Source organism: Pristiophorus japonicus, chromosome 3, assembly GCF_044704955.1.
Source record: "Pristiophorus japonicus isolate sPriJap1 chromosome 3, sPriJap1.hap1, whole genome shotgun sequence".
NCBI classification, from domain to species: Eukaryota; Metazoa; Chordata; class Chondrichthyes; family Pristiophoridae; genus Pristiophorus; species Pristiophorus japonicus.
Genome location: NC_091979.1, coordinates 241,621,420 through 241,640,188, shown reverse-complemented (window position 1 = coordinate 241,640,188; position 18,769 = coordinate 241,621,420). Strand labels below are relative to the sequence as shown.

General features: G+C 45.8%; 1 protein-coding gene across 2 annotated transcripts in view; it reads left to right on the top strand.

The window, feature by feature from the left end:
- Positions 1-18,769, top strand: part of LOC139260195 (metal transporter CNNM1-like) — a 151,631-nt gene that overhangs the window by 92,520 nt on the left and 40,342 nt on the right. For both annotated transcript variants that reach the window (XM_070876469.1, XM_070876468.1), the window contains exon 5: positions 5,280-5,379. In XM_070876469.1, coding sequence (XP_070732570.1) covers positions 5,280-5,379 — 100 coding nt within the window. The remainder of the gene's footprint in view (positions 1-5,279; positions 5,380-18,769) is intronic.

Sequence of the window (18,769 nt, the reverse complement as noted above, 5' to 3'; positions counted from 1 at the left end):
ATGATCTTATTAAATGGCGGAGCAGGCTCGAGGGGTCAAATGGTCTACTCCTGCTCCTATTTCTTATGAATATGTCCAAATTGTTCATCGTTAAGTGTGGATATTATACTTCAATGGTATGGGAGTGCATTGGCATCACAGTGCACGTCGTTGGTGGAAATAATTGGCCTTTATTGCAACGGGGATGGAGTATAAAAAGTAGGGAAGTCTTGCTATAACTGTACAGTGTGTTGGTGAAACCATTCCTGGAGTATTGCGTACAGTTTTGGTCTCCTTATTTAAGGAGGGATATACTTGCATTGGAGGCAGTTCAGAGACGGTTCGCTAGGTTGATTCCTGAGATAAAGGGGTTGTCTTATGAAGAAAGGTTGAGCAGGTTGGGCCTAAACTCATTGGAGTTTAGAAGAATGAGAGGCGATCTTATTGAAATGTATAAGATTTTGAGGGGGCTTGACAGGGTAGATGCAGAGAGGATGTTTTCCTTCGTGGGGAATCTAGAACTAGGGGGCACAGTTTCAGAATAAGGGATCGCACATTTAAAACAGAGATGAGGAGGAATTTTTTCTCTGAGAGGGTCGTGAATCTTTGGAATTCTCTACCACAGAGAGCTGTGGAGGCTGGTCATTGAAACATAGAAACATAGAAAATAGGTGCAGGAGTAGGCCATTCGGCCTTCGAGCCTGCACCACCATTCAATACGATCATGGCTGATCATGCAACTTCAGTACCCCATTCCTGCTTTCTCTCCATACCCCTTGATCCCTTTAGCTGTAAGGGCCACATCTAACTCCCTTTTGAATCTATCTAACGAACTGGCCTCAACAACTTTCGGTGGTAGAGAATTCCACAGGTTCACAATTCTCTGAGTGAAGAAGTTGCTCCTCATCTCGGTCCTAAATGGCTTACCCCTTATCCTTAGACTGTGACCCCTGATTCTGGACTTCCCCAACATCAGGAACATTCTTCCTGCATCTAACCTGTCCAATCCCACCAGAATTTTATATGTTTCTATGAGATCCCCTCTCATTCATCTAAATTCCAGTGAATATAAGCCTAGTCGATCCAGTCTTTCTTCATATGTCAGTCCTGCCATTCCGGTAATCAGTCTGGTGAACCTTTGCTGCACTCCTCAACAGCAAGAATGTCCTTCCCCAGATTAGACCAAAACTGCACACAACCGCAAGGTGTGGTCTCACCAAGGCCCTGTACACTGCAGTAAGACCTCCCTGCTCCTATACTCAAATCCCCTCGCTATGAAGGCCAGCATGCCATTTGCTTTCTTTACTGCCTGCTGTACCTGCATGCCTACTTTCAATGACTGATGTACCATGACTCCCAGGTCTCGTTGCACCTCCTCTTTTACTAATCTGTCACAATTCAGATAATCTGCCTTCCTGTTTTTGCCACCAAAGTGGATAACCTCAATTTATCCACATTATACTGCATCTGCCATGCATTTGCCCATTCACCTAACCTGTCCAAGTCCCCCTGCAGCCTCCTAGCATCCTCCTCGCAGCTCGCACTGCCACCCAGCTTAGTGTCATCTGCAAACTTGGAGATATTACATTCAATTCCTTCGTCTAAATCATTAATATATATTGTAAATAGCTGGGGTCCCAGCACTGAACCCTGCGGCACCCCACTAGTCACTGCCTGTCATTCTGAAAAGGACCCATTTATTCCCACTCTTTGCTTCCTGTCTGCCAACCAGTTCTCTCTCCACGTCAATACAGTACCCCCTATACCAAATGCCTTAATTTTGCACACTAATCTCTTGTGTGGGACCTTGTCAAAAGCCTTTTGAAAGTCCAAATACACCACATCTGCTGGTTCTCCCTTATCCACTCTACTAGTTACATCCTCAAAAAATTCCAGAAGATTTGTCAAGCATGATTTCCCTTTCATAAATCCATGCTGACTTGGACCGATTCTGTCGCTGCTTTCCAAATGCGCTGCTGTTTCATCTTTAATAATTGATTCCAGCATTTTCCCCACAACCGATGTCAGGCTAACTGGTCTATAATTCCGTTTTCTCTCCCTCCTTTTTTAAAAAGTGGGGTTACATTAGCTACCCTCCAATCCATAGGAACTGAACCAGACTCCATGGAATGTTGGAAAATGACCACCAATGCATTTTCTATTTCTAGGGCCACTTCCTTAAGTACTCTGGGATGCAGACTATCAGGCCACACAAGGATGTACAATTGTTGTTCATCCATGTGATATTTAAATGTCTTCCATTGCGTATCCACCGTCAACCCTTTAAGTATCATTCTCCAGTCTATCCTAGCCAATTCATGTCTCATACCGTCGAAGTTTCCTTTCTTTAAGTTCAGGATCCTAGTCTCTGAATTAACTGTGTCACTCTCTATTTTAATGAAGAATTCTACCATCTTATGGCCACTCTTCCCCAAGGGGCCCCACACGACCAGATTGCTTATTAATCCTCTCTCGTTACACAAGACCCAGTCTAGGATGGCCTGCTCTCTAGTTGGTTCCTCGACATATTGGTCTAGAAAACCATCCCTTATACACTCCAGGAAATCCTCCCCCACTGTATTGCTACCAGTTTGGTTAGCCCAATCAATATGTAGATTAAAGTCACCCATGATAACTGCTGTACCCTTATTGCATGCGTTCCTAATTTCCTGTTTGATGCCATTCCCAACCTCCTCACTACTGTTTGGTGGTCTGTACATAACTCCCACTAATGTTTTCTGCCCTTTGGTGTTTCGCAGCTTTACCCATATAGATTTCACATCATCCAAGCTAATGTCCTTCCTTACTATTGCGTTAATCTCTTTAACCAGTAATGCTACCCCACCTCCTTTTCCTTCCTGTCTGTCCTTCCTGAATATTGATTACCCCTGGATGTTGAGTTCTCAGCCTTGGCTACCTTGGAGCCATGTCTCCGTATTCCCAATTGCATCATATCCATTAACGGCTATCTCCGCAGTTAATTCATCCACCTTATTACGAATGCTCTTCGCATTGAGACTCAGACTTCAGACTTGTTTTTTTAACACTCTTTGTCCTTTTAGAATTATGTTGTAATGTGGCCCTTTCTGATTTTTGCCCTTGATTTCTCCTCCCCTCCACTCTTGCTTTTCTCCTTCCTACCTTTTGCTTCTGCCCATTTTTTACTTGCCTCTGCCTCCCTGCATAGATTTCCATCCCCCTGCCATTTTAGTTTAAACCCTCCCCAACAGCACTAGCAAACATTCTGCCTAGGACATCGGTTCCGAGCCTGTCCAGGTGCAGACCGTCCGGTTTGTACTGGTACCACCTCCCCCAGAACCGGTTCCAATGTCCCAGGAATTTGAATCCCTCCCCCTTGCACCATTCCTTGAGCCACGTATTCATCTGAGCTATTCTGCAATTCCTACTCTGACTAGCACGTGGCACTGGTAGCAATCCTGAGATTACTACCTTTTAAGGACCTACTTTTTAATTTAACTCCTAGCTCCCTAAATTCAGCTTGTAGGACCTCATACCGCTTTGTACCTATATCATTGGTACCTATATGTACCACAACAGCTAGCTGTTCACCCTCCCCCTCCAGGATGCGCTGCAGCCACTCCGAGACATCCTTGACCCTTGCACCAAGAAGGCAACATACCATCCTGGAGTCTCGTTTGTGGCCGCAGAAACGCCTATCTATTCCTCTTACAATAGAACCCCCTATCTCTATAGTTCTCCCACTCTTTCTTTTTCCTGCCCTCCTATGCAGCAGAGCCACCCCTGGTGCTATGGACTTGGCTGCTGCTGCCTTCCCCTGATGAGCCATCTCCTCCAACAGTACCCAAGGTGGTGTATCTGTTTTGGAGGTAGATGACCGCAGGAGGCCCCAGCACTACCTACCTTCCACTACTCTGCCTGATGGTCACCCATTCCCTATCTGGCTGTGTAACCTTTACCTGCGGTGTGACCAACTCACTAAATGTGCTATTCACAACATCCTCAGCATCGCAGATGCTCCACAGTGAATCCATCCGCAGCTCCAGTGCCGCAGTGCTGTCTGTCATGAGCTGTAGCTGGATACACTTCCTGCACATGTAGTTGTCCCTGACTTCCCACATAGCACAGGAGGAGCATGACACGGGTCTGGGCTCTCCTGCCATGACTTAACCCTTAAATTAACCTAATTGGTAACAACGCAAAAGGTTTCTTACTGATAAAAGAAAAAGAAAACGAAAAAGATTAAATACTCACCAATCCACCAGCCAATCACTTACCCACTTGGCTGTGACGTCACACTTCGATTTCTTTTTGCTTCTTTGTTTACCTTCTGCCCCTGCACCAGCTGGCTTCTCCTGCCTTCTGGGCCCCTTTTATGGGCCTTGCTGCTCTGCTGCTACCTCCGCTCTATATTTAAGGTGGAGATAAAATGATAGAGATGAAATTATTTTTGAACTACAGGAGAGTCAGGGTTATGGGGAGTGGGCAGGAAAGTGGAGTTGAGGCCAAGTTCAGATCAGCCATGATAATGAATGGCGGAGCAGGCTCGAGGGGCCAAATGTTCTACTGCTCCTATTTCTTATGTTCTTAAAAATAATCTGATGGAACAATGCAAGTCCATAAACTTGCAGTGCTGATCATTAACCAAAAGCCAGAGGCTTGGAGTTGCCAAAGCATAGTCCTGTGATATGACTTCTGATTATTCATTTCTTCTTTCCTGGTCTCTGAATGTTGTCTTCTCTGATGTCCTGGCCAACATTTCGTCTTCAAATAAAATTCTGTAGCATGTGGGACTTCCTAATCTTGCTTTCAGATCAAAACATAAAGAATTTTTTGAGCATTAAGTCAAGCAATCTCACTTATTTTTGATTGACCTCAATCTCACGTACCAACCTTCTCAATCCACTTGCTCTTCAGAAATTTGTCAAATCTATCAGGACGCCTCGCTGTATGCAGTATGGCTCATTTTCTAGCTGAGCTAGGTTGTGAATGTGATGGATTACCAACAAAAGGAATGTGGGAGGTTTTAGAGTGGCAAAATGTGAATTTACACCTGCAGGTCACCCACTTAACTTCCTGACCTTGGTCACTGGAGGAGGTGAAAACCAAAGGTCAAGCACTTTTCTGAGGAAATAGAAGAATGAAATCTGAAGACCAAGTGATGTGTAGGGATCCAAAATGAGTGGGTAGATGGAATATAAAGGAGTAGGATTAAATCGAATAGAAACTGTTACCAGAATTATTGACACTGACTGCGTGTCGCAGTACTTGATAATGTGTCATGTATAAATGTGACTTCATGTAATGATTGTTTCATGCAGGGAAAGGTGGAAGTTGAAATAAGCAAAGAAGCCTTGAAATTTGAAAATGGAGCTTTCGCGTATTATGGAATCCCTGCACTCACAACTATGGTGTCCTCAGGTAAAATTTTCTCTAACAAGTTTACAGTACCATTTTAGAGCATTTATTTTAAGCTGTTTGTCGGAGTTGGAGTTGAGAGCATATTCTGCCAGCTTCAAATGAGTTTCTATAACCATCTTAGTTCATTTTTGCTTGGCTTGCTTGAACACCATTCTAAAAAAGAGCATATTATGTTAATACTTATATTTTACTGCTAATTGAAAATGGGTTCTGTGATGGTTTTCCATCTTTCGAATAATATTTCTTAAGTTTGCCGGGGTGGAAGGGGTGGTGTGAGTAAAGATGACGGGCTGCACTTTCTGACTGCCTCCCATGCTTGTTAACAGGCTAGCAGCTGATTGCAGCTGCCTGAAGTCTCCATCAACTGTTTGCACTGTTAACTTTTATCAACTACTGGAGGCAGCGGAGACTTTGGACAGCTTCAGTCAGCTGATGCGTTTCACGCGCGATCAGGTCACGTTAAACGCATCAACAAGCATACAAAATACTTACAGGGCTTGACAGGGTAGATGCAGGGAGGATGTTTCCTCTGGCTGGGGAGTCTAGAACCAGGGGTCACAGTCTCAGAATAAGGGGACTGATTTAGGACTGAGATGAGAAGAGGGTGGTGAATCTTTGGAATTCTCTACCCCAGAGGGCTGTGGAGGCTCAGTCTTTGAGTAAATTCAAGACAGAGATCGATAGGTTTTGGATATTAAGGGAATCAAGGGATATAGAGAGAGTGCAGTGAAGTGGAGTTGAGGCCAGGATCAGATCAGCCATGATCTCATTGAAAGGCGGAGCAGGCTCAAGGGGCTGAATGACCTACTCCTGCTCCTAATTCTTATGTTCTAGGTCAACCGTTGCCACAGTGTCTTGGTTCTATTTATATCTCTGTGGTTCTAACATCTGCCTGTTTATATTGCAAATTGAGATGTTAATTTGGATGCAGTCATTAAAATAAAAATCGGCTTTTAAAAGTTGGTAAGTACTGAAATGCAGGAAATTGTTGCCGCGCTTAATACGTTTTGAGCTGCGCCTTTGTAATCGACACATATGGTAATGGAAAATGGTTAGCGCCATTTGCCTGATATAGGCGGTTGTCCGTGATAAGCAAGGGCGGTGTAAGTGGTGGGGACTGCATGTATCAGATGCTTCTGTGTTTAAAATAAACTGATTAATGCCTGTTAAAATAAGAAAAAATAATTCCATATAAAGCTTGTATCCCATGGAATAATTTCAGAGCAGTAGTCCTTATTTGAAATTGTTTAAATCCATCTTTCAATAAGTTTTTAAAGAAAGATTTATAGTTTTTTTTAAAAAGGAAAACCAACTTCATATTATTAAAAGACAATAAACAAACCAGTAACATTTCGCTGTTATAACAATAGGAAAGATACATTTTTTTATTGAACATTTAAATTGTTTAATTTCTTTATTTTGAAATGGGATACCACAATAGTAATGACGTCTGTATGTTATGTTGTATGTACTTTGTGAAGTTATCTAGATAAATATTTAACTATACACATCGCGATCCTTCATTTATGATACAGTCTCACATTTTAATGTTCTATAGATGCAGACAGAAGTTTGGAAAGACTGTTTTTAAGCCCTTTTTCGTGTCACAATTAGAATATGATAGCAGCAATGGAGTTGAAGCTTCAGGAATCGGACCCCAGCTTTCCCCTTCCCTCTGAACCAATGTTCCCTGTAAGCTGCGCTTTGTTCTGTACGGCCTGTTTCTTTTAATGCACAGTCCCTTTAAATTTCTGCGCATGCGCGGTATTTACAATGGAAAAGCCGGTGAATGACCTGCGCAGGACCTTTCCCATTACTGCACGGCCACGCAGCTTAGAGGGGACATTGCTCTGAATTCCAAGTCAATGGCCCTTGCCTATCTGCTTCCTCACAGGTACAGGACTCCCAATCCCTCCCAGCTCAGGTCCCAGCCTCAGCTCGGTTTTCCTTTCGCCTGCGTGTATTGCAGCAGCTCCCAGACATGCCACTACTAGTCATAGCTATGCAACAGTACCAGAAGATTATCTAGTTGGAGTAGAAGCGAATCCTGGCCCAGACACAACTCTCACGTTCTCTGCATGACTGCCCCTCTCCCCGCACCAATCACTCCAGTTCCAGACCTGAGCCATACCCCATCTTTTGTTGTCTGCTTTGTACCCTTGGTTTCAGGGCTCTATCGGAGATGGGAGGAAAAAAAAGAGAGAATGAGATATGCAGAGACAATGACATACAGAGAAAGAAAATAGATGAAGTATGCAGAGTCAGGTATCCCACCTATTCTGCCTCCAAATGTGATGTGACAACAGGGGCCAGGTGGGGAGGGGGTGGAGGGAGCACCCTCTGCTCTCCTCAGTTGGAATTTGTCAGAGGCCAGGAAAGGGCACAAAGCTCAGTGGTAACTGGAATTTCTAGGCCTTGTCCCTTAATCCTGACTGAGGGGGAATTGGTTTGTAACAAAGTATTGTGCAGGCGAGTAAGGAAAAAGGCTTCCATCTGCATGATTTTACCCAGAAAGTTCATGCTGTAAAACTGACTCTTCAACTTACTTTCTCCAGGCGATTCAAAACTAAGTTATTCACCCTTTGTTGATACTGCAAAGGGACCTGTATGATAGTTTATTGAGCTGTGCTACTATTTTAGTCCTAATTCCTATGGTTGTTTGTATGTTTTCGTTCAATAACTACATTCATTTCAGTCTGTAAAAGCTTTTCGTGCTATTGGTTGATTGAGATCTTCATAATCTTGTACGTAAACTCCTGTATAGAGGTAACTGCAATTGGTGTGATTGCTAACCTGGGTCCTACATTGCCTTCAGCAGACTTCAATAAAGGTGCAGAGCCTGGTTCTTGGGAAAGACTGAAATCATTGAGCGAGAGACAGCAGTTCAAAAACATGAATCAAACTATTAAATTAAACTAAAATCATTAGTGACTATCCACAGTATTTTTTCATAAGAGTTCCTTTCCTAAAAGTGTAATGTAAGTAATGAAGAGCAGTGGACATATAGTGTATGTAGAGAAGTCTTCTCAATATAAATTATAATCGCCCCATTTCTATGGGAGGTGAAGAGTGTACACTTGTATCATTATTAGCATGAAACTGGTATCTGCTATAAGAATTTTGTTCCCTGTGTAAGTTGTGTATTGTTATACTATTCGTTTGGAGGGGAGAGAGGAACAGACTCTTCCAAATGCTGAAAATGTTGAATAGCTCTGGGTGGTTGAATTATGATGGGCTGAAGGACCTTCCTTGTCATGTGAATGACTTGGTGCACAAGATCACATTATTTTGTGCTGGCTGCTAAGGGACAGCTAATTAACAACAACAACAACTTGTATTTATATAGTGCCTTTAACGTAGTGAAATGTTCGAAGGCGCTTCACAGGAGTATTATGAGATAAAAATTTGACACCGAGCCGCATAAATAGAAATTAGCACGTGTGACCAAAAGCTTGGTCAAACAGGTATGTTTTAAGGAGCGACTTGAAGGAGGAAAGAGAGCTAGAGAGGTGGAAAGATTTAGGCAGGGAGTTCCAAAGCTTGGGGCCTAAGCAACAGAAGGCATGGCCATCAATGGTTGAGCGATTATAATCAGGGATGCTCAAAAGGGCAGAATTAGAGAAGTGCAGACATCTCTGGAGGATAGGGGTGGAGGAGATTACAGATATAGGGAGGGGTGAGAATTTTGAAATCGAGGCGTTGCTTAACCGGAAGCCAATGTAGGTCAGCGAGCACAGGGGTGATGGATGAGCGGGACTTGGAGCGAGTTCGGACACGGGCAGCCGAGTTGTGGATGACCTCCAGTTTACGTAGGGTAGAATATGGGAGGCCAGCCAGGAGTGCGTTGGAATAGTCAAGTCTAGAGGTAGCAAAGGCATGGATGAGTGCTTCAGCAGCGGATGAGCTGAGGCAAGGGCGGAGAAGTGCGATGTTACGGAGATGGAAATAGACTGTCTTAGTTATGCTGCGGATATGTGGTCGAAAGCTCATTTTAAGGTCAAATATGACACCAAGTTTGCGAACAGTCTGGTTCAGCCTCAGAGAAGTTGGGGAGAGGGATGGAGTCAGTGGCTGGGGAACAGAGTTTGTGATGGGGACCGAAAACAATGGCTTCGGTCTTCCCTATATTCAGTGAAATTATTCATTGCTTGATCAATGGCTGTGGGCCAATGGAACAAAGATACCCTAATTTAACATCTTACTGGCTTGTGCTTTTTCCTTGAAAACCTGTGCTGTCTGTGTAAATTTTAGTTTGGCACAAATCGCTGCATATTCTTCCATTGACTAACTATGGGGGTAGAATTCACACCTACCTCACACAGGATGCCATAAATATGCTCACTTTTATGTTCCTGTTATCTTCAAGAATGATTCCAGGGAAATTATGATTTTAATTAGGGAAGGGGGTATGTACCATCCCCCATGTGAAATACTTTAAATCATTTCATAAATCTCTTGCCTAATGTATAATTAAACAAAATGCTATTAAAGCTGAAATTTCGTTTGATAGCTTTTCTGCGTTTATCTGGCAAGTAGCTGAGCCATTCAGATGAGGAAGGCTCCAGATCTGATTCCTGCTGTGTTAGCTGATCTCATCCAGGGCAATACTTGGGCCACTGCCATTGGCATTAGCTCTCTGGGTTAGGAGAGAAAAATCAGTGAGGCATTCTGCTCTTGATCAGATGAGGGCTAGATTGGTCTCAGCTGTCATGTCTGCTACAGTCAAGTAGCCTGCTGATACTCATTGTCAAGCCTTACACATGAATATCGACAGCTTGGGCAAAGTACCAGAATGTGACTGACACTTTTGAAACCATTTTCTGGGAAGAAGCCAACATCTTCAGGAGAAAATTGGAAACATGACCTCTCAACATGACAGAATGATATTCCATAATCTCTAACGTTAAATGTTATTTGACTCCATGCCTAATAGAGAAGCTATACAGGATGCAGTGTGTATTATATGGGATTCTTTATAACTTTTTTCTGTGGTTTCCCATGGCAGTCTAGTGCAGATATAAATAGCTCAGGTGGCAAATGTATCCAACTTGCATCAAAGCTATCAGAGGTGATGGTCATTATGACTTCTTGCCACATTTTACGTTGATTGCTGATAGGCCATTGTCTTCTAAAGACATTTTATTTTTACTTAATGGGCATGCCTAAACTGCCCATTTTCCATTTTAGCCTCATCATATCTTTGAGTTCCCTACAAGTTTAATGTGGGCACTCATTGCACACAGATAACAAATTAATAACATCATGCCCATTAGACTGAATGCTGATTGTGATCATCTTTTCTATGTCATTGACTGTAATAACCTAGCACTATAATGTATTAAAATTGGTTACAGTACATTGTGCTACTTGCCTACAAGGTGGCTGTTTTAATTTTCCCAGTTGACAATTGTTCTGGAATGGAAGAAGTTTTCACAGGAGAGAACCCTTTCAATAGAGTTCACTTTGTGTACTTGAGCTGCTAATCTTTGCACCTCCTCCCTGGTTCAGCCTCCTTGATTTGAAGTAACAGATAAAAGGAGCAAGTTGCTATAAGGAGCTTTTTTTAATGGGCCAGCTTCTAAGTGTTGGTCGTAAACATTTAAAGGGGTATTACTGGAGCAAATATTCTATTGGAGGATATTCCTCTCCACCTACATTCTTCTGATGCAACTCCCAATTGAAACCATTGCACATATTGCTCAACAAAGAAGCCCTCTAAATAGAATTATTTCAGAAATAAAACTCAGCAGCAGCTTTTTATGTAAAGCTTAACTGCTTACAATTCTTAATAAGGTGGTAGTAAGGTGACAGATGGGAGTATAATGTGGGGAAATGTGATGATTATTCACTTTGGTAGGAAGAATAGAAAAACAGAATATTTTTTAAATGTTGGTGTTCAGAGAGATTTGGGTCTGCTTGTGCAAGAAACACAGAAAGCTATGGGGTTGGAGTATAAAAGTAAGGAAGTCTTGCTACAATTGTACAGGACCTTGGTGAGACCACACCTGGAGTACTGTGCACAGTTTTGGTCTCCTTATCTAAGGAAGGATATATTTGCCTTGGAGGCTGTACAACAGAGGTTCACAAGACTGATCCCTGGGATGAGAAGGCTGTCTTATGATGAGAGATTGCGTAGAATGGGCCTGTACTCTCTGGAGTTTAGAAGAATGAGAGGTGATCTCATTGAAACATATAAGATTCTGAGGGGGATAGACAGGGTAGATGATGAGAGGTTGTTTCCCCTGGCTGGAGTGTCTAGAATTAGGGGGCATAGTCTCAGGATAAGTGGTCGGCCATTTAAGACGCAGATGAGGAGGAATTTCTTCACTCAAAGGGTTGTGAATCTTTGGAATTCTCTGCCCCAGAGGGCTATGGATGCCAAGTCTCTGAATATATTCAAGACTGAAATAGATAGATCTTTGGAGTCTAGGGAATCAAGGGATATGGAGATCGGGTGGGAAAGTGGAGATGAGGTCGATGATCAGCCATGATCTTATTGAATGGCAGAGCAGGCTTGCGGGGGCATAGGGCCTACTTCTGCTCCTATTTCTTATGTTGTATGTCTTAATACTATTTGCCCAGTTTTCTTCATTTTCCTCTTTTGAAGATGTTGACGCTTCCTGGGATGTAGTTCCACAAGAGTCCTCCAGCACTTCATGAAAAGGGGGCGTTCTTCATGTGTGAAATTACACAGTGAATGTTAGCAGGCTATTTTACCATGGCAGGGCATCACAGCCAAGCCGTCCCCACATGATGTCCATATGGATATCAGTGGATAGCAATATAGAGTTGGGAACCCTGGCTGGCTGTTCCATCCTTAGTCTAGGGCACCAAAGTCAATTATAGTAACCCAACCATCATCCCAGTAGAGACTGAGAATCAAATCTGTGATCTTCTCATCTGTACGAAAAAATCCCTAGACCCTTTCCGTACACTTCGGTTTAGCATTACTGTCACATCCTGTGACCGTGAATACTGTTAATCTGAAATAAAAACACAAAATGCCGGTGAAGCACAGCAGGTCCATTGGAGTCTGAGAAATGACGAAGAGTCTACCCCCGAAATGTTATCCTATCTTATCAAGCGCTCACAGACCTGCATATTTCCAGCATTTTCTGTCTTGCTTTAACAAAAAGTTTACACTTTGCAGTGTAAATTGATATATCTGTCTGTAGTTTCTGAGCTCACACTGGCCGCATGGAGGTGAATCTTGCAGAATGCTCCAGCTATTGCTGCAATTACTCACACGGCAGCACCAACCTAGAATTCACTGTTTTATACCAAATTAATATTCACTGAAAGACTTGAGAATTATTTTTAGATTTTCTTTTACCAGGCACTCCATTTTCATGAAAAAAAATTTGAATAACCAACCTTTCGTCATATATTTATAATCACAATTCTTCCAAACAGCATCACTTTTTGTAGGTAATGTATTAAAAAAGGATTGCTCTTTCTCCTCAAATACTGTAAATAGAATAATTTTCCCATGGCCATACTATTACCAGTTCCACATCTGTCCTTCATTGCAGAAATTTGATGGTGGCACTGATTGTCAAAATGTTCAAAAAAGTCCAAGCACAAAACTAAAGCTGTGCAAACTTTCTTTAAGCTTAATTTCAGAAAAATGTTATCACCTGGAACTTAGCTGATTTACAGTACTTTATCATGAAGCTGGTACCCCTTTAATGTATTAAATGATGACGTGTGGTTTAGAGTTAAAAACGCACGGGCAAATTTTGTAGTTTCAATGGGGTCAAGTTTCGGCCGCCCGCTAGAACGGCGCACATTGGAGAGGTCCGCCTAATTTATCGAACAAAAATTGCGCCAAATACTTGCTTCACGATTCTCAGATAGCTGTAGGCCCAATTCCACCTCGGCGCTGTGCAGCAGGAGCTGCTGGGGGCGGAGCTACAGCCCTGCACCGAAAACAGTGCCGGCAGCTGCGCACGTGTGCAGTAGCTGCCGGCGTCCTGTCTCCGGGCCGACGACCCTGTCCCAGGCCGAAAGGACGTCGCCCCTATCCCCGTCCGAGTGGCCTGCGCATCTTACCTCGGCAGCGGGCCCCGCCCGCCCGGCCTCTCGTTGGGGATGGGCCTCGTCTGAAGAACTCCTGGCAGCCGGCGCCATCGGTGTCATCAGCGGCGCCTGCCTGAAGAGATGTCGGCAGTGGCAGCCCAGCATCGGCTGCATGTGGGCCCCGCCCGAAGTCCTCGGCGGGGCCCGGCTTCTTCGACGTCGGCGGGGTCCGCCCGCCCACATCTCGCTGGGGCAGGCCCCGCCCGAAGAGTCGGCAGGGTCGGCAGTCCGGCAACGGCTGCCTGTGGGGCTGCTGCTTCTTCGTCTTCTCTCTGCCCCCCCCCAATCATCTTCTCTTTCCACCCCCCCAATCTTCTTCCTCCCCCCCCCCAATCTTCTTCCTTCCCTCCAATCATCTTCTCCCCCCAATCTTCTTCCTTCCCCCCCCCAATCTTCTTCCTTCCCCCCCCCAATCTTCTTCCTTCCCCCCAATCATCTTCTCCCCCAATCTTCTTCACCCCCCCCAATCTTCTTCTCCCCCTTCCAATCTTCTTCTCCCCGCCAATCTTCTTCTCCCCGCCAATCTTCTTCTCCCCGCCAATCTTCTTCTCCCCGCCAATCTTCTTCTCCCCCCCAATCTTCTTCTCTCCCCCAATCTTCTTCTCCGCCCCCAATCTTCTTCTCTCCCCCCAATCTTCTTCTCTCCCCCCCAATCTTCTTCTCTCCCCCCCAATCTTCTTCTCTCCCCCCAATCTTCTTCTCTCCCCCCAATCTTCTTCTCTCCCCCCAATCTTCTTCTCCCCCCCCAATTTTCTTCTCCCCCCCCCAATTTTCTGCTCCCCCCCAATCTTCTTCCTTCCCCCCAATCTTCTTCCTTCCCCCCAATCTTCTTCCTTCCCCCCAATCTTCTTCCTTTCCCCCAATCTTCTTCCTTTCCCCCAATCTTCTTCCTTTCCCCCAATCTTCTTCCTTCCCCCAATAATCTTCTCTCCCCCCAATAATCTTCTCTCCCCCCAATAATCTTCTCCCCCCCCAATCTTCTTCTACCCCCCAATCATCATCTTCTCCTCCCCCCCCCCAAATTATCATCATCTTCCCCCCCCAATCTTCTTCTCCCCCCCCCAATCATCATCTTCTCCCCTCCCCAATCATCATCTTCTCTTCCCCCCCCAAATCATCATCTTCTTCTCCCCCCAATCATCATTTTCTTATCCCCCAAATCATCTTCTTCCCCCCCTAATCATCTTCTTCCTTCCCCCCAATCTTCTTCCTTCCCCCCAATCTTCTTCCTTCCCCCCAATCTTCTTCCTTCCCCCCAATCTTCTTCCTTCCCCCCAATCTTATTCCTTCCCCCCAATCTTATTCCTTCCCCCCAATCATCTTCTCTCCCCCCAATAATCTTCTCTTCCCCCCAATAATCTTCTCCCCCCCCCAATCTTCTTCTCCCCCCCCAAATCATCATCTCTCCCCCCAATAATCTTCTCTCCCCCCCAATAATCTTCTCCCCCCCCAATCTTCTTCTCCCCCCCCCAATCATCATCTTCTCCTCCCCCCCCCAAATCATCATCATCTTCTCCCCCCCAAATCATCATCTTCTTCTCCCCCCCCAAATCATCATCTTCTTCTCCCCCCCAATTATCTTCTTCCCCCCCAATCTTCTTCTCCCCTCCCCAATCATCATCTTCTCCCCTCCCCAATCGTCATCTTCTCTTCCCCCCCCCCAAAATCATCTTCTTCCCCCCCTAATCATCTTCTTCTTCCCCCCAATCTTCTTCCCTCCCCCAATCATCATCTTCCCCCCCCATCTTCTTCTCTTCCCCCCAATCTCCCCCCCAATCTTCTTCTTCTTCTTCCCCCCAATCATCTTCTTCCCCCCATCTTCTTCTCTTCCCCCCCAATCTCCCCCCCCAATAATCATCATCTTCTTTCCCCCCAATCTTCTTTCCCCCCCAAATCTTCTTTCCCCCCCAATCTTCTTTCCCCCCCAATCTTCTTTCCCCCCCAATCTTCTTTCCCCCCCAATCTTCTTTCCTCCCCAATCTTCTTTCCTCCCCAATCTTCTTTCCTCCCCAATCTTCTTTCCCCCAATCATCTTCTTCACCACCCAATCTTCTTCACCACCCAATCTTCTTCACCCCCCAATCTTCTTCACCCCCCCAATCATCATCTTCACCCCCCCACCCCCCCAATCATCTTCAACCCCCAATCATCATCTTCACCCACCCCAATCTTCTTCGTCTTCCCCCCCAATCTTCGTCTTCCCCCCAATCTTCTCCCCCCCCAATCTTCGTCTTCCCCCCCAATCTTCTTCCCCCCCAATCTTCTTCCTCCCCCCTAATCATCATCTTCCCCCCCATCTTCTTCTCTTCCCAATCTTCTTCTCTTCCCCCCCAATCTTTCCCCCCAATCTTCTTCTTCTCCCCCCAATCATCATCTTCTCCACCCCCAATCATCATCTTCCCCTCTAATCATCATCTTCTCCCCCCCATCATCTTCTTCTCCCCCCATCATCATCTTCTCCCCCCCAATCATCTTCTTTATCCCCCCAAATCATCATCTTCTCCCCCCCAATCATCATCTTCTTCCCCCCAATCATCTTCTTCTTCCCCCCCCCCATCATCATCTTCCCCCCCCAATCATCTTCTTCTTCCCCTCCCAATCATCTTCCCCCCCAATCATCATCTTCCCCCAATCTTCTTCTTTCCTCCCCATCTTCTTCTCTTCCCCCCCAAACATCTTCTTCCCCCCATCTTCTTCTTCCCCCCCATCTTCTTCTCTTCCCCCCCAATCATCTTCTTCCCCCCCATCTTCTTCCCCCCGTCTTCTTCTTCCCCCAATCATCATCTTCTTTCCCCCCAAATCATCTTCTCCCTCCCCATCTTCTTCTCCCCCCCCAATCTTCTTCTCCCCCCCAATCTTCTTCCTCCCCCCTAATCATCATCTTCCCCCCCATCTTCTTCTCTTCCCAATCTTCTTCTCTTCCCCCCAATCTTTCCCCCCAATCTTCTTCTTCTCCCCCCAATCATCATCTTCTCCACCCCAATCATCATCTTCCCCTCTAATCATCATCTTCTCCTCCCCCATCATCTTCTTCTCCCCCCCATCATCTTCTTCTCCCCATCATCATCTTCTCCCCCCCCCATCATCTTCTTTATCCCCCCAAGTCATCATCTTCTCCTCCCAATCATCATCTTCTTCCCCCCAATCATCATCTTCTTCCCCCCCATCATCATCTTCCCCCCCCCCAATCATCATCTTCTTCCCCTCCCAATCATCTTCCCCCCCAATCATCATCTTCCCCCCAATCTTCTTCTTTCCTCTCCATCTTCTTCTCTTCCCCCCAAGTCATCATCTTCTCCCCCCAATCATCATCTTCCCCCCCCATCTTCTTCTCTTCCCCCCCAATCATCTTCTTCCACCCCCCATCTTCTTCCCCCCGTCTTCTTCCCCCAATCATCATCTTCTTTCCCCCCAAATCTCTTCTCCCTCCCCAATCTTCTTCTCCCTCCCCAATCTTCTTCTCCCCCCCAATCTTCTCCTCCCCATCTTCTTCTCCCCCTCCATCTTCTTCTCCCCCTCAATCTTATTCTTCCCCCCTCAATAATCATCATCTTCTCTCCCCCCCAATCATCTTCTCCCACCCCATCTTCTTCTCCCCCCCCAATCCTCTTCTCCCCCCCATTCCCCCCCAATCCTCTTCTCCCCCCAATCCTCTTCTCCCCCCAATCTTCTTCTCCCCCCCAGTCTTCTTCTCCCCCCCAATCTTCTTCTCCCCCCCAATCTTCTTCTCCCCCCCAATTTCTTCCCCCCCAATCTTCTTCTCCCCCCAATCTTCTTCTCCCCCCATCTTCTTCTCCCCCCAATCTTCTTCTCCCCCCCAATCTTCTTCTCCCCCCCAATCTTCCTTTCCCCTCCCCAATTTTCTTCTCCCCCCCCAATCTTCTTCTCTTCCACCCCCCCAATCTTCTCCTTCCCCCCCTATCATCATCTTCTTCTCCCCCCTAATCATCTCCCCCCCCAATCATCTTAACCCCCATCTTCTTCTTCTCTTCCCCCCCAATCTTTTCCCACCCCAATCTTCATCATCTTCCCCCCATCTTCATCTTCTTTCCCCCCCCACCTTCATCTTCTTTCCCCCCAATCTTCATCTTCCCCCCCAATCTTCATCTTCCTTCCCCCAATCTTCATCTTCTTCCCCCATCTTCATCTTCTTCCCCCCAATCTTCATCTTCTTCCCCCCCAATCTTCATCTTCTTCCCCCCAAATCATCATCTTCCTCCCCAATCTTCTTCTTCCCCCCAATCTTCTTCTTCCCCCCAATCTTCTTCTTCCCCCCAATCTTCTTCTTCCCCCCAATCTTCTTCTTCCCCCCAATCTTCTTCTTCCCCCCAATCTTCTTCTTCCCCCCAATCTTCTTCTTCCCCCCAATCTTCTTCACCACCCAATCTTCTTCACCCCCCCAATCTTCTCCCCCCCCAATCTTCTTCTTCCTCTCCCCATCATCTTCTTCCCCCCATCTTCTTCCCACAAATCATCATCATCTTCTCCCCCAATCATCTTCTCCCTCCCCAATCTTCTGCTCCCCCCTCAATCTTCTCCTCCCCAATCTTCTTCTCCCCCTCCATCTTCTTCTCCCCCCCCCAATAATCATCATCATCTTCTCCCCCCAATCTTCTTCTCCCCCCAATCATCTTCTCCCCCCAATCATCTTCTCCCCCCAATCTTCTTCTCCCCCAATCTTCTTCTCCCTCGCAATCTTCTTCCCCCCCAATCTTCTTCTTCTTCTCACCCCCCAATAATCTTCTTCTTCCCCCCAATCATCTTCTTCCCCCAATCATCATCTTCCCCCCAATCATCATCTTCCCCCCAATCATCATCTTCTCCCCCCCCAATCATCTTCTTCTTCCCCTCCCAATCATCTTCCCCCCATCATCATCTTCCCCCCCAATCATCATCATCCCCCCAATCATCATCTTCCCCCCCCATCTTCTTCTCTTCCCCCTCAAACATCTTCTTTCCCCCATCTTCTTCTTCCCCCCCAAACATCATCTTCCCCCCATCTTCTTTCCCCCAATCTTCTTCTTTCCCCCCATCTTCTTCTCTTCCCCCCCAATCATCATCTTCCCCCCATCTTCTTCCCCCCGTCGTCTTCTTAACCCAATCATCATCTTCTTTCCCCCCCAATCTTCTTCTCCCTCCCCAATCTTCTTCTCCCTCCCCAATCTTCTTCTCCCTCCCCAATCTTCTTCTCACCCCCAATCTTCTCCTCCCCATCTTCTTCTCCCCTCCATCTTCTTCTCCCCCCCAATCTTATTCTTCCCCCCCTCAATAATCATCATCTTCTTCTCCCCCCCAATCATCTTCTTCTCCC